General features: G+C 55.5%; 1 protein-coding gene across 1 annotated transcript in view; it reads left to right on the top strand.

The window, feature by feature from the left end:
- The first annotated feature begins 93 nt into the window (after window positions 1-93).
- The window catches only part of XXYLT1 (xyloside xylosyltransferase 1), a 36563-nt gene continuing 14958 nt past the window's right edge, over window positions 94-21698 (top strand). Inside the window, exons 1-3 of the mRNA XM_014945752.1 lie at window positions 94-538; window positions 6483-6630; window positions 19916-20048. Of these exons, the coding sequence (XP_014801238.1) occupies window positions 101-538; window positions 6483-6630; window positions 19916-20048 (719 nt within the window). The 5' untranslated portion in view covers window positions 94-100. The remainder of the gene's footprint in view (window positions 539-6482; window positions 6631-19915; window positions 20049-21698) is intronic.

Raw genomic sequence — 21698 nt, 5'->3', positions numbered from 1 at the left:
GGAGAGGGGGCCCCCCCCCGACATGGCGGCCGCCCCGCCCCGACATGGCGGCGGGCTGAGGGGAGCCGCCCCCCAACATGGCGGCCGCCCCGCCCCCGGCATGGCGGCTCTGGGCCGCGCGGGCCGGGGCTGGGCCCGCTCCCAGCCCTGTGCCCTGGCGCTGGCCGCCGCCCTGGCCGTCTGTGCCTTCTACTACCTGGGTGGCGGTGGCGAGACCTTCTCCAGCGCCACTCGCCGTCTCCGCGCCACGCCGCCCGCCCCGGCGCACCGCCACCCCCAGCGCGGCGGCGGCGGCGGGGAGGTGGTGGCGGCGGCGGCGGGGGGCCGCGACCTGCACCTCCTGCTGATGTTCACCAAGGCGGAGCGGAACCCGGCGCTGCGCGGCAAGGCGCAAGCGGCCTTGCGCTCCCTGCTGCGGCACGGGCGGTTGGGCGGCGGGGAGGCGCTGCACCTCCACCTGGTCACCGAGGGCGCCAGCAGGGACATCGGCCTGGGCCTGCTGCGGGACCTGCTGCGCGGAGCCGCCTTCCGGCACCAGGTGCGGGGCGGCGGGGGGGCGGCGGGGCCTGCCCAAGGGGAGCCCAGAGACGCCCGACCGGCATCCCGGCCTCGGCCGCCCCCACGCCGGGCTCCGTGGGCTGGCGGGCGCACCCCGGGCACAGAGAGCGTCGTCTGGGGGCTCGCCAGGCATTATGGAGGGAGCGTGTGAGGGTGTGGGTAACGTTAACCTAAGACAAAGGCAGCGGCAGTTGGAGGAAAAGAAACTTCCTCAGCTCCCAGCCCTTGTCCGGCCCCTTACAGGAGAGTGTCTCCTTCCCACCTCTCTGGAGAAGGATGCGTCTCTCCCCAGCCTCCTTTGAAGGGCTTGTTCTGTGTGAGCTGAGACCCTGCAGCCTGTGGGGAGGTGACCGGAGGTGTCCCGGTGCAGCTCAGTGATGGTCTGGGCTGGGGCTGGGTGGCTGCGGGTCTCGGGAACACCTCTGGGCAACCACTTCTGCTGGAGAAGAGCAGCTGCTCTGGGCAGTTGAGCTCCTCTTCTGGGCACCCTATTGTTGGCCCCAGTTCAGCGCCCCAGCTCAAGGCCCATGTCTGCTTGTGTATAGATGGCTTCTGAAGGCATCCTATGGGACTGGGATCAGAAAAGCTGTCACCCTGCTGCTAGCAGCTCTTGAAAAGGGGGATGGAGAGCCTGCAAAGGTCAGAGTGCTTCCATGTGCAAATGTTCATCCTGCTACCTGCCAGAGAAACGGTTCCGCCTCCCCAAAACAGTCAGCGCAGTCCATGCAAGGTCAGGCTCTCCCTCACTTTAAAGAGGTGTCTGAAAACTGGAGGATTATTAAGTTCAGAGACTCCAGGTAAACTTGACTCTCCTGTCCTGAGGTGCTGCTGCAGAGTGTTGCTTGGAAGCGTCCTCTACTCCTCCTGTAACTTTTCATCTCTCAGGTAATTAATATTAGCCAGACTCTGCTGAGGTGCAATCTTAATGTTATTCATACAGATCACTTGTTGATAATTAATCCCACCACTCTTTTTTTCTTAAACAGCACTTGGCTAGTGCTGGTGCTCAGTCGGGTCATGTATTCGTGGTGGCAAGCTCACTGTGCTGCAGTGCTCCTCGCTCTGGAGGAGTTGTGCTCTGGAGGATTCCTCCCTGCCGCATGGGGTGGGCTAGTGGTGGCCCACGAGGGAGCATGTGACAGCCTAGCTCAGGTTTGTGTCATCGTGTCACTGAAGTCAGAGGACCCCCAGGCCACCACTGCATGCAGATCCCTTGCAGACATCCCTCTCTGCAAGTGGCTGCCTTGCTGCTGTCTGCTCTGCTCAGAACCCGAATTCCTCTGCGGGCAGCCTTGCCACCGTTGCTGCTCCCAGGGGACACAGGCTCCTGAGTGGAATGTTGCGGGACATGGGGACAGGCAGTGATGTGTCTCGTGGGGTGGGCCTCTGTCTGTGGGTGCTTGTGGGCTCGCAGTAAAGCCTGGCTCACAGCTCAGTGAGGAGGGCTTGCACCAGAACTGATCTCTTGGGTGTGAGTGAGTAGCGTGGTCGGGAAGGCTCAGGTGAGATCACACTGGGATCTTCTCAGTGGGACAGCTTCTTCCCTCTCTTCTGGCAGAGCCTGACATGTCCTGGGTTCATTAGCCAGCCTGTGCTTGGCACTGCTATCTATCTGCTTACCTGTTCTTAGGCAGAGTTCCTGGTAGAGAGCAGAGGCCATAGCCTGCTCCTCAAGCATGCAGCCTTACCCCTAGTACTGTGCCAGTTTCTGGAAGGCCAGCAGGTGACAGCATCTCTTTATTCTTGCTGTAGCCTACCCCATTCCTCCTCTTTGTCAGCGGGAGACATCACCCTAACTTGGACCTTTGGTGCTGCTAAGATGTTGAAGGCGGTTGATCCATCTGATGCTCAGGTAGCTCCAGCAGTAACCCGTCTCCATCCTGAGACCTCTCCTTCCCTGGTTCTCTTGGTGTCCCCAGAACACATTCCTGGTTCTTAAGCTTTTTACCTAGAGCAGGCCCAGAGATGAGGCTTGATAAAGTGCTCAAAGAGCAGCCTTAGCTGCAGGATTGATAAAACCCCTGAACTTTAGTTTTTATTCATGAGGGTGTGATTTGGGCTCTGCTTTTGGAGCTGTCCTTGCTCTCCTCAGGTCCTCTGTTAGTGAAGCCCAGGAATCAGACCTGCATCCCATCCCTTGGGGAAGGCCATGGGCCAGCTCTTGTCCCTCCCTAAACAAATTCAGGAACTTCGAAATCTCCCGGAGAATGAAGCAGCTGCCAGGGCAGGGCACAGAGGGTGGGAGCAGCTTGGGCACAGGAACCTTCCCTGCTGGGCAGGGCAGACCTGGGCTATCCCACATGTGGGACAGTCCTGATGTGGCATCACCAGTCCTACGGCGCCTGTACAGATGTGTCCCAGATGTGGTGCTGGGGGTGCAGCGTGCTGACAGCGAGCAGCAGATGGAGCTGGTGCTCTGTGATGTGCTGCTTGGCTTTTTGGCGTGGGGTGGAGAGCAGTGAGGATGGAGGAAGCTGGCCGGGAAGCATCAGTGTCGGAGGAAGGACTTGCAGCACGCCGGCACCCAGCCAGGACCTGGCCTCCCTGCCCATGCCTTGTCCTCCCAGCCCGGTTTGCGGAGGTTCTGCTGGGCTTTTATGCTTGGAGTTTCTCCAGGGCTTTTATGCTTGGAGTTGGAGAGAGCGTGTGGTGTCTCGTGGGTTGCAGGGTGATCTCTGCAGCCTCTCCTGCTTCCCGCCGAGCAGGAAGTGTCCGGGAGCGAGCCTGGGCATGTCTCAGCAGCCCATACTGTGCTTACAAAAAGCCCCGACTCACCCCGTTTCCTGCAACTCTGGGCTGCGTGCTCTGACTCCCTGTGCTGATTCATATCGCTTATTTATTCCGTTCCCCTCCGAGAATAAAATTAACCGCGCTCTGCTCGTTTCTCTTCCTGGTTGCTTGTTTAGATCAGCCCCGTGGAGGATGCTGCCAAGCGCGGGTCTGAAGCTGTGCAAAGACATCTGGGGTGAATGTAACTGAGCTGCCCTGACCCCGCGCTTGCAACACACCTGGTGTGACAAGGAGGGAAAGTTAAGGAGAAGCTAAATGTAGGTTGTTTTTCCCTAGTGAATCAATTGAAGGGATCTTTTCTCAGAGTGGGACGTGTGTTTATAAAACTGCTTGCACAGGAAGCCCCTAGAACTTGCTTTTCTTAATGTCCTCAGCAAATGTGGTCGGATTTAGCTACAGGGATTTACTGAAAGCTGCTACGCAAATAAATAATGAAGTACAAAATTAGCAGCAGATCAACAAGCTGTGCTAAAGTCAGCTGTGGGTAGAGGAGAAGCCCTTGCAGTCCTGGAGAGACTGCCCAGCCTCTGGCTGCAGAAGGAAGATTCAGCTGCTCAGGAGTTTGCTCTGCAGAAGTGCCTAACCAAAGGGTGGGCAAAAGACACCGTTTTTCCTGTTTTCTTTGGCAGGGGAGGGATGGAGGATGATGCTGTGTCTGGACTTTCAGGAGTATTTTTCCCATGATTGGGGAATGCACTCTGCTCATTTTAGAGGTGGCTGGAATTGGTTTGACTTTTTTTTTCCCCCTGCTCAGTGGTTTCCTATGTGCAGATCTCAGGCTGCCTTTGCTGGACGCAGAGGGGTGGTTAAAGGTGCTGTATTTCTCCTCCACTCTTCTCCAGTCTGGTCAGACCCTGAAGCTGCCCCTACGGAGCTGGGCTGGGAGCAGAGCATCGTGCATCCTAGTGTTGCTTAGTGCCTTTGCACCTGCAGAGTGGTGTGTTTTACTGTGTTTCGTCGCCTGGGAACACTGCTGGCAGCGGTGCTGGGTGCTGTCGATGTGCTCCCCACCACCCTGCCGCTCTCCTGCCTGTTCCTGCAGCGCTGCTCTTGCTAATTGTGATGGCAAAGCTGCTCCTGCAGCTTGGTGGGGCTGGGGCGAGATGCTGCCGTACCGGTACCGGTACCGGAGTTTCCTCCCATGCGGTGTCCCGGGGCATATGCTGTGCTGTCCAAAGCCAGGTGCGGCTGCTGATGAGCTCTCCCAATGCACTTTCCCGGTACATGTTGTTCTGTGTTTTTCCTGCCGTCCTCCTGCAGGCGCTTGGCCCCGAGCCCAGCAGCCGGGACGCCAGCAGTGTGGCCGCCCCGCCGAGGGGACACGCTGGCCACGGAGCCTGTGCGAGGGCTCTCAAACAGTGTTCGGCTGACAGCAAGGCCCAGTGGCCAAGGGTGGGTGTTTGGGGTGCCTTCCCCAGGATGAGGGCTATGGGGACTCTGCTGTGACTCCAGCAGTACCCCACCATGGGCTCAGCCATCGTGCCCGGGGTCAGGATGGGCCCATCACCTCGCCTTGTTAAGCGTGCTGCAGGTCCCGCGGGTGGCTCCCTGCCTCCAGCGAGCTCTGCTCTTCCGTGAGAGCACTTTGATCTGGATAGCATTTTCTGCAACAAAATGTGGGAGGAAGAAAACTCCAGACCACTCACTGCCTCTGCTGTGCCAGGCTCGTTGGGTGTCAGAGCAGTCCCTTGGGCGTACTGTCGAGAGGATGGTCATCATTGCACCAGCTCAGGCTCCACAGCTGCCTTTTCCTTTGAGACTTTTTTAGTTTAGTTTAGGTTTAGTTTTTTAAAAAGCAAATGCTCTGTCTTGTATATTTGAGTGTATGGTGCAGGGCTCCTTGCTCTTAAGCAGATGAAGTTTTAGTAGGAAAAAGGAGTGAACGTAGAACCCTTGAATAGTTTAGTTTGGAAGGGAACCTCTTGAGATCGTGGGTTGAGTTCCCTGCTGAAGGCTTAAGGAAGTGTCACTGTATCCCTCAAACAAGGGCCATAGGCTCCCCTTTCCAAAATTCACGAACTGCTGCAAAGCTGTGTCCTTGCTGGCCTCAAGTTCCCGCTGTGCTCTTCCTGCTTTCCCTGGCCTGAAGAAGGCGGCGTGACCTCGAGTCTCCACATTCCAGTTCCTGCGCTCCCCCTTATCCGCACCGGGGTCGTGTCCCTCGTCTCTCTTAATTACCCTGAAAATCCCTCCTGTTATCTTGAATGATTCAGTGACCTGCATCCTTCTGTGTATATAACAAGCGTCAGGCTGCGTGGCAGTTCCTGTTCATCAGACTTTGACCAAAATTAATTGTAAGCTTGTAAAATTTCAGCAGCTTACATTTGCAGGGTACATTCTCAGTTGCTCCTGTTTCTGGCCCGTAGCGTGGACCTGTGCCGGCGTACTGGGGCTGGTACTGGTGCAGGGCTGAGGAGGGCAGAGCATTGGTGGCTGAGGGCGAGCAAAGCTCCAGCACAAGTGGGCTGAGATCCCTCTAGAGAAGATTCTCGGCTCTGCTGTAACTCCTGACATTGGGATTTTTGTCAGCGTGCTGTGGCCCATCCTCCCTTTCCCCCTCCAGCCCCAGCAGGACGTGCTGCAGAGCTTGCCTCTGTGCCGGGCTGAGGTTCAGGAAATCCGGGCTGTGTCCCTGTCACAGCCCGCCTCTGCAGCAGGGAGCAAGTCTTGGTCCTCGGGGTAAGTGACGTGGTCTGGCTTGCCTCAAAACGGCAGGATGCCAGCGCCTGGGGCGAACTGTCACCTCTTCTGATGGACTCCATATGGGAGACCAGAGATGTGGTTGCATTAGGCAGTGGGAATAGACCAGAAAAAACCAACCAACCAAACAAACAAAAAACATTGAACAGCCTTGGTTGTATGAGTGGATTTGAGTGTCTCTTGGCCCATCTCATGTTTATGAAATGGTTGTAAAAATCCTTTCCTCCTTTCCCATGCGCCTTAGTGGCTCTCATGGCAGGGGGCTGTGCAGGGGTCAGGGTGGTCGGGCCCCCGTGTGTAGCTGTGGTGCCACCAGCAGTGTCTGTGCTTTAACAGCCCCTAACCCTGGGCTGGGGCAGGCTGAGCAGAGGCTGCCAGCGCTGGGCCGGTCCCCAGAGGTGGTGGCTGAATGGTGTTTCTGGTGTCTCTCCTAGGTAATTGTCCATGATGTGAATGAGCTGACAGAAAAGCTGTTTCCAATCGTCGAGGCCATGCAGAAACACTTCAGCGCTGGATCCGGGACCTACTACAGCGACGCCATCTTCTTCTTGTCGGTTGCGATGCATCGCATCATGCCCAAAGGTGAGCCTCTGCTGAGCGTGCCTCAGCAGCTGCCTCCGGGAACACAGGCTCTCTTTTTCTTCTGCACAGAGATGTTATCCAGTGCTATTTGAAATGCAAAGAAAGTTGGTGAACTTTTGGGGTGGGCTTCTGGGGTTCTGCTCCTTCCTGCAGGGTGACGGGCCCTTTGGTTTGAGGCTGTCTGCATCCAGGTCTCCACTGGTGTGAGTGGTGGGAGGCTATCTGTGCTGCGTGGCAGCTGGCCCTGCCCTCGTGCCATCAGATGGTAGGAGAGGTGAGACAGAAGCCAACGTGCTTGCCCTGGGTGTATTTACAGCCTCCTTCCCCGTGGGGTGGCAGCAAGAAAGAGGTGCCACATGCTTGAGGTGCGGCTGTGTGCTAGCAAGCGTCAGCACAGAGAGGTTGTTGTTGAGCCTTTCCTCTTGGCTTCCGTGAGCTCTTGGAAAGCGTTGCTCATTAGCAGCCACTAATCACTTAAGTTTCCTCATTGTGCCTTTGCTCTGCTGTTATTGAGTGTGGGAACAACAATAAATCTGCAGGAAAACAAGGCAGCTGGCAGAAGGAGCTTGGCTCATTTGATGCCATGTTTTCCTTTCCCAGCTGCACTCGGGTGCTTCTCCTGGGGCCAGTGTGCTCTCTAGCCTTGGACCGATCCCATGAGGAGGGTGTTGCATCCTTGTGCTCCAAACCCCTTCCCTGCAGCTCCCCCAGCCCTGCCTGTCCCTTCCCAGGGCTCTTCTGCTGGCTGCCCCACTGGCCTAACACACCTGTGAGGTCACCGTCCTCTACTGGGCCAGCCGCTGGCCGCGTGCTCTCCCTGTGCCATGGCAGTGGTGGCAGGGAACCCCAGGGTCCTGCCTGGCTGTACACCTGCTCCCAGAGGAGGTCACTAGCCTCTTGAAGCTGCTTGTGGATGGCACACAGTGGTGGCCCATTCCCACATGTGCGTTGCTGAAATAGCTGTTCCCATGGTAGGACCACTGGCGGCTTCCTCGGCATCTAGAGCCTCTGCCCAGCCATAATATTCCCTGGGGACTTGCCACCATGGATCTCAGCTGCAGTCTTGCTCTTGCTGGGATGTGAGCGGTTGAGACTCCCCTGTGTCCCTGCTGAGCCCTGTCCCGGTTTGGCTCTGCCCAGTAGCTCCTGCCTCTGCACTGGTTCATGAGGCTTCATCTGGACATGCCCCTGTCTTGGGGGCACAGCCACCCTGTGCTAGCTCGTTAAGTGGTTGGGCAGTGGTGTTATTTTGTGCAAGCAGGGAGGAGGAAGCATGGAGGTGGCCTGCTTCGTTCTCCCCAGAGGCTGTGGAGCAAGGCAGCCCTGAGGGTCCCATCCAACCCCCTCTCTGTGGTCTACAGTAAATGTGCTGTCCTTTGGTCTCCATTCGATTTGGGTAATTTTTTTTCCTGTCTGGTGATGTCTGCATTGCGAGCACTTTGAAGTTCACTGAATACAAACGACGATATTAACGCTGGCTAATTCACTCCTCCCGATTCCCTTCCCTGCCTTTACCCTGTGCTAAAGATACCCGTGTCGTGCCGTCTGCCAGCAAACGCTGCTCAGTCTGAAATGCCTTTTCTGAGTTCGGCAACTCGCGAGTTGTCTCATCTCTTGGAAAGCTGGTTTGCTCTCCCTCAGCCTGGTGGAGCTTTCAATGGTCTGTTCTCAGGGCACAGGATGTTTAAAGAGGCATTTTTACAGTTTCGTGAGTTTAGTTTTTGTTTCAGAAGCTGCTAGTAAAGCTGATTTATATTTCCCTTGCAAGGGAGGTCAGATTTACTGCGCTGGGTGCCTGGTGATTTATGGGGCTGGCGGGGCTCCCCGGCCCCTTCCCTGCTTCCCGATGCGCAGCCGGCACCGGGCGGGAGGCGGCAGGGAAGGCTGCAGCTCTGCTGCCCGCTTCCAGGAGGCCTGGGAATGGCACTGGGCTCCTGCCGCTCTCCCGGCTCTGACAAACCAGAGTGAAGAAGCTACTTTGCCCAGGGGAAAGGACTAAACCCTCTTTTTCAGGCAGTATTAGCGCTTTTCCTGGTGCATTTCTGTGCCGTTTCACCTGCCCCAAATGCTGTGTCTTTTTGTGCAGTTTTGCAGGCACATCTAGCTCTGTTGTGTTAGCGCCATTTTTTTTTTGAGGAAGCTGGATTTGATTGGAAGCTTAAGTGTCCTCCAGCAGAAATGAAGGCCCAGATCTGAATAGTAAGCTCTCTTGTGTGTTTGTTCACTTTTGTGTTAGTTAGTCTATGGGTTTTTTTCAATAACTAGCGACCTTTGCATTGAAGTTGCCTGGTTTGAGTTTCCCAAATTTATTGTTTTTTGAAGGGAGGCATTTCTGCAGTGTCATGACTACATGATACTGTATCATGATTTGTTTGGAGCCTTGGGGTTGCGACAGGGCACTGACTTTGCAGACTGCTGGCACTCCAAACACCAGGGTTGGTTTATTGTTGTTTTTTTTTTAAATACTTTTGTGGGACATGTGCTGGCTGTGTGCATATCGCACTGAGAATAAATGGGTTTTGCCACTCAGCCGCTCTGTCGTTCACTGCTGCTTGGGATACGTGCCCAAAAAACTTCAGATCTAAAACCTGCAGCTGCCAAACTATAATATAACAGCTTCTTAGCTGGTGTAAATCATGGAACTCTCTTGCCTTAAATGTCTTACATCAGCGGAGTTAATCTGATTTAAACCAGCTGGGGAGTTGGTATGCAGCGTGCAGAAGTGCAGACTGCATAACTCTTGTCTGTGCTTGAGGCTCATAAATCCTGTTTTAATGCGGTGTGGCCGGGCCCGAGGAGCTGGAGGAGGACTTGATGCATCGCAATGGCTTTGCAAGGGAAAAGGGACAGGAAAGGTACACAGAGAGAGGACGAGCAGGGTTCAGGCTTGGGAGGAGCTGCCAGGATGAGGACGATACCAGCATGAAATGGTCTTGGGACTTGCAGAGCAGTGCGAGGAGGAGGAAGGACGACAAGGACTCAGACATTTTTACTTTCCTTTTCAGTATGCCCAGCCAGAGGTGGCCTCTCACTTCCCGACAGGCATTGATCCCTCTAATCACTTGTCATTTTAGTTGTGTAACTTAAGAGGACCCGGCAAGATTTTTATTACCCTCCTTATGGACTTATGAAGGAGTAGTGTCTGGGCAGGTCTGCCTGGCAGGCAAGAGCAGGGGACAGAGTCCTGGTGCTGTGGGCAAGGGGAGGAGGAATTGGAGTGGCAGAGGGCAGCCTGGGCTACCTGTGAGCTCCCCAGGGAATTATTGGCCCCCGTCTTTGACCCAAATCAGGCAGTTTTCAGGGAGAATTAGTTTAGCAGGGTGTCCTCAGCAGCTGGTGGGCTGAGGGAGAGTCCTCAGGTGTGTGTGGTGGGGGAAGCACGGCCAGCTGCCGCAGGTGAAGAAGCAGTGCTGTGTCCAGGGAAGCAGCCGCCGGCAAGGAGCCGTGCTGTCGGCTTCACAGCAGGTGTCCCGACCTAACATCTGTGACACACTGGGATCAAACGGGAGGTCCAGTGCTCTCCCTGGCCTCAGACTCTGAATGGAGCGATTTCTCCAGCTCGTTATCAACAGCTGTGCTGATTATTTAGCATAGACCAGATTATAATTATGTTTGTCCAAGCTGCCTGTTAATGACCGAGCAGCTTGGGGTTTGGTGCTCTTTGCAGCAGGCCCCAGCTGCTGGCTCCGGCTTGGTCTCCCACGAAACTGATATCAGCCATAGCCTGCTCTGGGAGTCCCAGCCCGGAGACAGGGAACTCTGTGAGCATCAGCTTACGCCTTTCCCACCGAGCGGAGCCGCAGGGAGGGCAAAGGCCAGGGAGGAGAAGTGTCAGAGCGAGCACTGGGCTGTGCTCTGCCTTCCCAGGGCACCCTGTCTGCGCCAGGCCGGGCACCCGGAGCGCTCCTGCTGCCGGCTGGGGGGTGAGGAGACTGGGAGCCGGGGGAATGGGGGAAATGGAGGTACCAGGAAAACACCCTGTTTGCTGGAACAGCGCCTTGACAACTCGCTGTCTTCTGCTAGTGCCCTTCTGTAAAAGCAGGCAGGCAGCGTCTGGAAAACATGATCTATTGCCTTTGGGAAAGCAGGAGTTTGTAGGTGTGTGTGAGTGTGCGTGAGGGTTTGCCACTGTGAGTGCAACCTTCCAGTCTGTAGTGTGGGATTGCCCGGGTCAGGCTGTGTTTGTGCCAGGTGACTGCACCCAATGTTTCCCCTCCACAGCACCTGTGTGCCGTGAGTTACAGTGCATTAATCCTCTGTCACGTCGTGAAAAAAGAAACGTGCACCAGAGGTCTGTACGGTGGAGCCCAGCAGAGGAGGATGGGGAGCACCACCTCCTCTCCTTCCTCCTCTCAGCTGCAGAGCAATTCCTAGTGCAGCTAACCACAAAATTCAGCAACTTACATTGTAATAAATGAGCGTTTTGAGAGTGCGTCACTCCTGATCCCTTCCTGGCTGGCTGAACGCTGCCGTTGCTGCTGAGCCCCACTGCTCTGGGGGTACGCAGGGATGCGGCGGGATGGGGGAGTGCTGGGAGGAGAGTGCCTGTGTCCCAGATGTGCGTTATCGAAGTGGAGATGTTGTGAAGAGGCACAGAAAATTGGGGTCTGTGGTGGAGTCGTGGGAGATGGTCCCAGAGCCGCGTGCTCCCAAGCCACAGTTCCCACGGGATGCTGCAGTAGCTGAAGGGTTTATTTTTTGGCAAAAATGTTTCCATCTTTACAGGGGTGGAGGGAGCGTTAATAGTTTCTGGTGTGCTCTCGTAACCTCCCTCCCTGCTGCACGCTGCAGCCACGTGAAAAACAGCCAGATTCCTTCCCCAGCCTGTCTCCGGGCTGCGCTTGCTCGTGTCAGATCCTGTGAGGAGAAGAGAAGAGGCTGGAGTGATGGATTTGTGAGCAATAGGGAGAACAGTGCCAGGCATTGTTCCTTGCTGGGGCGAGCCTCTTGTGCCACGGGAGCTGTTTTCATGGTGCTTTTTGGGAGCAGGCAACAGCAGACCTCTAAATAAGCCCACCCCAGGTAAACACTGGAGGTGGGGGTCCTCACCTGCCAAAATGAGACACTAACCCCATCCAGCTGGCTGTAGGACCTGCCTCTCCTGGCAGGGGAGCCCATCGGCCCCAGCCCTGCTGTGGAGGAGCCACTGGGAAGGGCTGTGGCCATGAGGGGGATGCGGATGCTGCTCAGCAGGTGCCTGGCAGCCCCCCAGGAGCTTTGGCACAGAGGAGGCCCCTTCCCCATGGCACTGCCACTGTGGGGGCCAGCACGACCCGCAGCCCCCAGGGGTGGTGTCACTTCTCATCGTTTCCACTGGTCGCCTCTCGCTGCGGTGCCACCATCGATTATTTTTGGATGTCCTAGATCTGTCAGGCCGGGGCAGGCGTGTGGTTGTTTACCCCCCTCCCTGCAGACCAGCGGGGTGTCACTGCCCCGTGCTGTGGTGGGTGCTGCCCTCCTCCCTCCCCAGCCGGCTCTGCTCCCCCATCCCCAAAGGGCAGAAGCTGCTGGGGGTCACCCAGCATTGATGCCAAGGCTGCTCTCCCCCACAGCCTTGCTCCCCGCCCTGCCGTAGCCTGTTAGAGCTTAGCAAGAAGAAATAAGGACAAAATTTGCCTGCAGCCCCGCAGCTCCTTCCCCCACCATGCGCAGTTAATCGGGATGTGAGCTCGTCTACCTTAATGCATTTATTTTCCTGTATCTCTTTTTGGTTTCCCCTTCCGTCTCACCCGCTCATTGTTTCACAGCTTTCCATCTGCACCGCTTTGTAATTTATGGCAACCTGGAATTAAACCTTATTTTGTCTGATTATAAGCTTTCTTGCTGCTCTTCCTCCAGCTCCAAAAAGTATCTTCACGCTCCTCCCCCAGTGGCGCCGTCTATTAAACACATAGCAAGCAGCACTTACAGCTCCAGCCTGAAAGCTGTCGTGTGCTCAGCAGTCTGCCTTGGAGTCCAGTTAAGAGCCAAGGTGTTGAGCACTGCTAAATATTAGTCCCTCAGACCTTGATGGATTGCGAGGAGACACTTGGATGCACAGGAAAAATTAATTTCCTGGAACAAACCACATCCATCTCCTGCCGAGTCCTCCCTATCCCTCTGGAGGTGACTGCGGGGTGTGAGCACGGCGAGCAGAGCGATGCTGCTGTCAGCACCCAGGGCCATCACTGCTGCACCGACCCCTGGGCTCACCCAGGTGCCTGCCCTGCGTGGGTGTTAGCGACGATTTGTCACCTATCTCTGGCAGGCAGCCTAATTTTTTAATTAGCTGATAGGCTGGAATTGCTGTGCAGAAGCCGCTGCTCCGCTCCGCTGGCTGCCTAATTGGTGCTGCAGAAACCTGTGTCACGGTGTGGTTAGAGGCTGGGGCACTTGGGCACGTCCCCCCTCGCCTCCTGCCCTGCCCTGGCACCCTGTTTGCAGGGAGGGGAGGCTGCTCGATGGGGAGAGGGGCTGCCAGGCTGCCCCGGAGTGCAGAGGGGACCCTGGGCTGCACGGCAGAGGCAAGGACCTGCTTTTAAGTGGGCAGCTGGAAGGTAAGATGTCTGCACCTTGGCAAGCCCTGCTGGTGCAGGGCTTTGTAGGGTCATCTTCTCTTGGGAGGGTGGGCTCTGGAGCAGCACCAGGTCCTGGGAAGGGGGACTGCAGCCCCCCACAGTCACTGATGTGCTGGCAGCGAGCTCTGCAGAGTGTGTTGTGCTGGTGTGCCCCGGCCTCGGCTGCCTTCCTCTGGGCGAGGCTCTGCGGTGTGGTTGGGGTCAGCTGCGCGGGCAGTGGTGATTAATCTTGGAAGCAGAGGGGGAGACTTTATCTGTGGAGAAAATAAGGCCTGGCGGGGGGAGCACACAGCCGGAGAGGAAGCTGCTCACAGCCCTGCTGACAGCAGGAGGGAGAGCAGCTGGGGGCAGCCAGCAGGGCGGGGGGGCGAGCCAAACACAGGGAGCTTCTAACGAAGGGCAGGATGGAGAACCCAGTGTGTTAGTATAAATAAACCCTGCATATCCACTCTGGGCTTGTCGTGATGCTGGCATCATCGCCAGCACCGCAGCTGCCTGCTGTAGCTCAGGCTTTTGGGGGCAGCTTGCTGCTTTGGTTGGGCAGCCCCCTCTGGGTTGTGTGGGGACCCTCCAGAGCCTGTCACCTGCCCTCTGCCCACGCCTGGCCTTGGTGCTGGCCATGGGAGTGGTGTTTTTCTTGGCCGTGCATCCCTCTGAGCCGGCGAGGGTGGAGGATCCTGGTTTTGCAGCCAGCATGTGTGGCTTTGCAGAGCCACGTGTTGCTGCTGGCAGGCAGGCTGCCCACCGGAGCAAGGGCTGCTGCCGCCCTGCTCGAGGAGGTTTATTGCCCGCGACACTGATCTGAAAGTCACTGCTGGTCCTTCACAGCTCCTGGTTTCCTTGGGGTGTCTCCCTGTCATGATGGGGACAGTTAAAACAAGCATTGGTAGTAAGAGCCAAACTAAAAGCGATGGAGAAGGGTGGAAGGGAAGCTGTCCAGGTGTGCCCAGCATTTGCAGACCAGCAGACGTAAGCCCTCCAGCCCTGCTGAACCCAACTCAGAGTCTGGCTGCCTGGCCCTCTTCCTTCTCATGGTTCAAATCAAATGGCAAAATGCATAGCTACTCCCTGGCCTTTCCTAAGACCCCCGGCCACAGCCCACAACACCCAGAGCTGCAGCCAGCAGGGGACACTCCTGTCCCTTTGCTGGGTGGTGTCACCCGCGCTGGCTGGAGCCACTGCTGTCCCTGCAGAGGGTCTCTGAGCTGCTCAGCATCTGGCAACTGTCTGTCCCTGCCCATCACCCTGCCCTTGTGAAGCCATTGCCCCCTGTGTGGTCTCTAGAAGGATGGAAAGGGCCTCTGTGTCCTTTTGTTGCAGAACTCCCTGCTGCTGGCTCCATGGGAAAAGGCAGAGCAACATGCCTGGGCTGCACAGCGTGGTCGGCAATCCTAGTAGTGTCCTCCTTGGTCTCACCTCTGCTGGGCCTCTGGCCCCAGAAATCACTGCTGGGATGCAGCATTGGGGTAGGGAGATGGGAGTGCTCCCATCTGATACATTCTGGAGGAGTCTCTCCTCATTGGCATGGTGCATCAGGGTGCTTAGGCCCTTAAAAGCAGGTTTGCCGAGACAGGTCGGCACTCCGGTGCAGAGGGTGGCAGGAACACAGCCAAATGGCCTTTGGTGACAGCATTGGTGACAGGCGTCTGCCTCAGGAGTGTGTCTGAGGTTTGGGCACAGGGCAGCCTGGGAGGGTGGTGGCCTGTCCTCTCCTGCCATCGCACCACTCCCTGCAGCAGCTCTGTTGCCAGACCAGCTACAGGCAGAATTTTATACTCTGAGGAGGGAGCTGAGCTCGTGCCAACATGAGCCTGTCGATGGGCTGGAGAGCTGCACCACCTCCAGGACGTTCCAGTTCTTGCTTCTTCAGCTCTAAAGCAGTTTAAACCACTGGTCAATTAATAGCAATTAAGACCATGCCATTTGCTTGGCAGCTTTTGCCCTTTGTGTTGTGAAGGCAGCTCTCCCTTTCGCTGTTTGTTCCTGGATACAAGTTATTATTTTCACTCCTTTCCCCTTGCCGTAGAGTGACAGTAGCTGCCGGTGGTGGAATCCCTCTGCCCCAGATCTGGTGTGGTCTGTGTGGAGAAGGAGGGTTTGGAGCAGGGCTTACACCCCGTCCCTGTGCCTGCCGTCTGGGATTGGCTTTGCCAGCATAGCAGCCCTCGTACGGAGAAGGTTGTTGGGATGAGTGTAAATGGGTTTGCCTGTGGAATAGCCTGTGCTGGCTGCAGAGGCCAGGCTGTGGGGCTGCAGGGTCTTGCTTTTCTGCATTGGCTAAGTGTTAGAGACCAGTGCAGGGTTGGTGAACCACCCTGGGCTGCCCACTCCTGTGCCCAGGGGTGCCTGGTATCCAGGAGATATGTACCGCATGTAGGAGCCTCTCAAATCACATGTCATACTCCAGAGACTAGTTTTGGCCATCACTAGGCGACCTGTGGATGCCCCAAGTGCCCATGGAGGGTGTCAGCATTGTCTATGCACGGGGAGTACACACAACTGCTGCCTGCCTCTGCCCTGGCTTCCTGCAGCACTGGAGAGGTAGCAGCTTACTGGTGGCAAGGGTGCCAGAGCAGGAAAAGGCAAATAGCCAAGGAGATCTTTGCTTCCATCAGGTTTCCAGCTGGCAGCTGGCATTCCCAGAGCAGCCAAGGGAGTCATGCCCACAGGCTTAGGTGCTTGGCAGCTTCCCCCAGGCTCTGTGCAGGCTCCAGCATTCGTGTCTCCTGTCATCCTGACCCTCCATCCATCTCCTTTCCTGTAGTTTACATCCACTGTTTAAATCTCTTGTAGGCCATGCTCTCAACTCAGGTTAGGGGAAAATAGTCCTAGCTTACGGGCAGGCTCAAGGCTGCAGGTCAAGAAGGGCTGGAGGGGTAATAGCCACTGCAGGGTTGCTTGTTGCACAGCATCCCCAGAGCTCTGCCTGGGTTGGCCAAAGCAGTGCCTCTCCTCCTGTGCTCCTCTGCTGCAGCTCACCATCCTGCCTGGCTCTTCTGAGAAAGGAGATTTGCTCGTAAGCCCACACCGCATGTCAGTGGGGTGGTCCAGCTTCTCTGTCCCCGCCTGAGGCAGGCCATAGCATTGGTGCCTCCTAGGAAGAGCCGTCAAACTTGCTCCAGAAGCTGCCTCTTGCCAGAGGGGCTCCTGGACACTTCTCAGAGCATTCAGACATCCCGCTAGTCCCCTTGGCATGCACCTGGGGTAACTGCCTGCATGCCAGGGTGGCTCTGCCAGGTCTTGGCAGAGGATGCTGTGCAGCAGGGCACAGGGAAGTGACCTCCGCCTGCCTGTGCCCCCTTGCTGGGCTGAGGCTTTTGGGGGAAGGAGAGAGCACCCGCACGAGAGGAGATCTGTTCCAGCATCTCTCTAGAGTCCTGCTCTGGGGTAACCTTGATTCTCCCTCTCTTCAGCAGCAGAGCCCCGGTGCAAGGCGGCTTGGGCACTGGTGCTGTTTCTCCCTGCTGGTTTCCAGCACCACAAACCCTGCTGCGGGATCACACATCCCTTAAGCTGGTCTTTCTCCTCTGGCCGTGTCTGGAGGGAGGGTTTAAGCCGAGCCCAGAGAGCAGCCCTGCTGCAGCTGCTGGTACGAGGCTGCTGTAAAACATTACGAGCGTTAAATGGGGCCAGCCTGTGCTGTAAAGCTGTCACTGCTAATGGAGATCATCTCCGCTTTGAGTGGCGTAACTCCCCTTCACACACGTGCCTGGAAGAGCTGGAGTTGAACGAGGCAGAGGGCAATACAACAGTATGGCAAAGCTGGAAAACTCACTTGCTGAGCAAAATACTCTCAGCCTTTTCCCGTATTTCCAGCTGGGCCCCTGCAAGCAGTTTGTGCCTAAGAGAGCATGCGATTCCTCCACCCCTTTGTCCTGGCAGCCAGGACAAAGCGCTTGGTAAAAGGGCGAAAGAGTGTGATACATCATAAATATTACTGCCTGGCCCTTTGCCAGTCCCAGGCAGAGAAATCATCTTGGCCATTAATCTATCCGTGCAAGCTGCATCTGGCAAAGTGGCACTTAATGTCACCCATGCTCAGTTTTGTCTCGGTGTTGCAGTTCGTGCTTGCTTAAAAAAAAAAAATTAGAAAAGGAAAAGTACTTAGCACTCTCTGGGTCTAATTTGTTAGTGAGTTTTTCCTGGGAGGCTCCCCAGCACAGCATGGGACCCGTGCCTGGTGCTGGTGCTGGGGCAGGCGGGGCTGGGATTGGAGCTTCCCCCAAGCTCAGTTTTCATTCTTCGCTGTGATTAATTGCAGTTAACGCTCATCTGTAATTTTAGAGAACAATTGGATGACGTGCCTCCTGGTTGATTTAATTGAAACCTGATGAGGCGTCAGAAGGCTGCTGTGCAGTGGGGTGAGCTGTGCTGGCATCCCATGGGAACCCCATCTCCTCTCCCCATCCTCGGCAGTGCCTTGGGGGGCTCAGGCTCCCACCCTGTTTCTTTTGGGCTGAGCTTCTGCTGTAGGTCCAGGGTCTCCTTGGCCTGGAGATCTGGGTCTCCTCGCCCTGGAGTTTTCTGACCGGTCCGGATGTTCTCAAGTGCAGTAGAGTTAAGGATTTGGGGTTTTGAATGGCTGGGCCACTGGGGAGGTTTGGGGTCTTTGAGTTACGTGTCTCCTTCCCCGTTGCAGAAATCCTCCGCGCTGCCTGTTCATCTGCTTGAATTGCACTAGTGATTTCTGAGGCAGTTGGGAAGGCTGAGGGAAATTGCTTTCAGGTCAAGACCTGCTTTAGCCTGTAGTGAATTACTACGCCTGGGTTTTAAATCTTTGCAAACAGAGGATTATGGTGGTGGTAAATACTAGGTAGGCCTGGGGACTGCCTTTCTGCCTTTCCCTTTAGCAAATAGTGATGGATGTTAAAAAAATAAATTGAGATACAGCCTAGGTTGTAGCTTAGATACTGTTTCTCCTTGATTTATATTTCTGCTTGGATGCTTCGCAGAGTAAGCAGTATATTTCTTGCTTAACCTCACAGGGGTTTTTCCTTCTTAAATGAGGACAGCGTGGTAGATAGGACCAATGGCCAAGAGCCCTGGATTAGTGCAGGATCTGCAAAAAATTTAGAGCTGCTGCACAGCCCAGCGTCTGCTTGAAACACAAACACCAAGTGACGAATGTATTTGAAAGGCAAAGCTCCATCGCTGTGCCAGAGGACAGCTGCCTGTGCCTGGCTGCTGCCAGCATCCCTGGGTCCCTAGTCCCCACGGTGGTTTTTGGGGGCTGAAAATGGAGTGATTGCCTCCTGCTCTCACAGATGGGGGGCAGCCAGCAGCCTGTCCCCAGCATGGCGAGGCCAGGGTGTGAGGAACCAGGGTGGTGTGGAGGCTGGAGCGTGGGCAGCACCAGCACCAGCCTGGTGAGAAGCCCTGCCCGCAGACCCAGAGGGTGAGGACAGGCTGGGCTCATCCTCCTGCCGGCACTGGGCAGGAGGAGGGCTGGGGACCATGTTTGCGGGTAGCTATGCAGGCGGTGGTGCCAGGCACATCCAGCCTGCAGGAAGCTGTAACGGCACCTGTGCATGGTGAGCGGGGCCGGAACAGGTCGACACAGTCTTTATAATCCAATTAGTGCCCAGTGCTAAGCAACCTGGCCAATTTGCTCTTGGCTTTTATAACACATATAAATAGCGGTGGCATTATGGAGCACTGTGGGGGGTGGCTCCGCTCCACTCGCAGTCACCAAGTAAGGCTAAGCTTGGCTGGCCAGAAGATGGCCTGGCCTGGGGGAACCCATTCAACGGTTCAATCTCTTGTAGCGTTTGCTGCTTTCCACTTGGCCTGCTGCGATCCATACAACATCCCCAGATCCTCCTGGGACAAGCAGTCTTGACGAGGCACATCTCCTGCACCCTCTCCCAAGCAACATCTCCATCAGTCGATCTTGTGTGCTGCAGAGGAGACTATGACCAATGCAGGCAGGGGCCTGACCCTGCTAACGAGCTCAGGCTTGGCCTTGATAATCTCCTCCAGCCTCTCGCTCTTGACTTTCACACAGCAAGTGGAAGATGCTTCCACATCTGCACACCCTCCTGGTCCCTGACAGAGTGCCACTGGCAAGAGTAAAGTTTTCCAAGCTGCCGCAGACTGCCAGCAGTTCTGTGCAGGCAGGGGGCTGTCATCTCTGCCCTTGGGGAAGCCTCTGTCAGGCTGCTGGCAGCTAATGAGCTTGTGCAGGTGTTACTGAGGGTGTCAGGCAGCTGACTAAATTATGGATGTTGTCTGTGATGGGAATTGCTCTGCTACTTCAAGGCAGGGAGGATGCTCTGTGGGCTGGAGCTGGGAAACACTCAGGAGCTGGTAGCTTTTCCCACAAGTAGGTAGCACAGGGTGAGCATGGGGTTTTGTGTGGCTGCTGCTGCAGAAGCACTTCCAGAAAGGGAGAGGGTAGGTCAAAGCTACCTCTTGCTTTTGTTGGTCATATGGAATACCAGTCTTCTGGAAGGAAGGAGGGCGTGGATAGAAGCAGAAGGTCACCAGAAATGATTTCTGAAGTAAATCATGTCTAAACTATGTAGTGGAAAATGCTGTCATGATGGGTGAATGTTGGTAGCTTTATGTAGAGGTTGCAGCTGGACCATGTTTGCCCTGAATTGGCCAAGTCTTGCCCACATGGCTGATTACACCAAATCTTTGTTGGGTGTGATTCGTCAAGTAGTCTTTGGTAATCACTGGTAACAATTTCATCTTATATAGCTGACTTTTCTTCTTTGTGCTTTCAGAAATAACACAGATCATCCAGGTAGACCTGGACCTGAAGTACAAGACCAACATCCGAGACCTGTTTGATGAGTTTGACAACTTCCCGGAGGGAGCAGTCATCGGGATTGCCAGGGAAATGCAGCCAGTGTACAGGTACAGCCCTCCCCACTGTGGGGAGCAGGGGTTGGGCAGCGGGTGGCTGGCACGTCTTCTTTTCAACTCAGGCTGGTCTTTGGAAGAAAATCAAGGGGTAAGCAGTCTTCCTGCTTTAATCCCTGCAGGAGGACTTAATCTGAAACTTGTAGGTTGGTATGAATGAAGCATGCAGTGTTGCTGTGGTTTTCTTGTTCTCACGCACCATCACAAGGCTTCCAGAGCCAAGTTCCTGGTCATCGGTGCCAAAATCTGTACCTAGATTATACTACATCTGCTAGAGGTGTGTTTGGCCAACCATGCTGTGATTGTGTTCTGGAGCATCAGTTTGTCTGTTGGGGGCTCAGAGGTTTTGGCTGTGAATTGGGCGGAGAGCAAGGGTTGAGTCTGGGCAACAGTGAGGTTCTGGAGTGTCCGTGCACCTCCTGCTGAAGAAACATTCCCCCAGGGAAGACTGAGTGGGCAGCTCTGTTGGTGACCTGAGCTTACAAACAAGAGGATAGCTCCATGGTCACTTGCTCATCAGACCCTTGGTCCACCAGCCAGTGCCGACTGTGGTGGCAGCTAGCAGTGGTAGACATGCACTGAGGGGTGACCCATCTCTTCCCACTCACAGGCCACCAGTGGGCTTCAGGAAACATGGATATTTCCAGGCTAGTGCTTAAAGAAATTGGTTTAGTTTAGCCTGCATTATTCCAAGGATGAACATCAGGTTTTTCTTTTAATCCAGGGTGAATCAGATCATCAACTCAGGATGTCTTAATGGTGTCTCAGCTGAGCAGAGTTTGAGTGTCTGAGGTGGCTTGGCTAGATTGGCTCATCTTAATGTGAATGATCTTGGAGATAGATAAAAAAGCTTAAGAGCTCTCTATGCCTTTCCTTCCCCATTGGAAGCCTTAATAGTGAGATCAATAACTGAACCTCCTAAGACATGTCCAGCAGCACTCTTGGGCAAAGGCAAAGCTGCAAAGATCTGGAGCAGCCATCCCTGCTGCATGTGCATCTGGATTGGATGAGAGTGGAGACAGAGAGACGTTCACCAGCAGGAGGTTGATGGTCATTAATCACAACCGATTGTTTCCTAGAAGCCCAAGCCAGCTGAGAACATGCCCGTGAGAGCATTTCTGTTTGTTAAAACTGCAGAAGTCACCACTGTTGCAGGGCAGGAAAAAGACATCTCTGTGCCCATGGCAGAAGCATCATCTCCCCTCCTGGCTTGTGCTCTTAGCTGGGAGAGCTGGGACCAGAGCAATGTGGCTGGTGAGGCCTTCTCTCCATTGGGTGGCACCACGCTCAGAGCATGGAGGGCTCCTGTATCTGCTTTGGGTTCCTGGCAGGATTTTAGTGCCCAGAATGGTAAATCCAAGTATGGCCGTGGGGCTGTGTTGCAGTGTCAGCCTCAGTCAGCGCTGCCCAGCAGGGCAGATCCCGTTTGTTAGCGGTACAGCCTCTAATGGGATAAATTAAGTGTCTCTTCGGCTGCAATTAGTCCATGGTGGAATCACTCTGTGTTTCCGTCTCTGCAGGGATCCGTTTTGCATTATTTCCACGCATAACTAGGGAGCGGGGATGGTGTTCTGCTGCCTGGATGTGGTTTGTGGGACCGGGCATGCCTGGGGGGACTGAGTTAAGCTTTGGGGTGCTCCACTG

Source organism: Calidris pugnax, unplaced genomic scaffold, assembly GCF_001431845.1.
Source record: "Calidris pugnax isolate Ruff unplaced genomic scaffold, ASM143184v1 scaffold111, whole genome shotgun sequence".
Lineage (NCBI taxonomy): Eukaryota > Metazoa > Chordata > Aves > Charadriiformes > Scolopacidae > Calidris > Calidris pugnax.
This window is presented reverse-complemented; position numbering and strand designations above follow the sequence as displayed.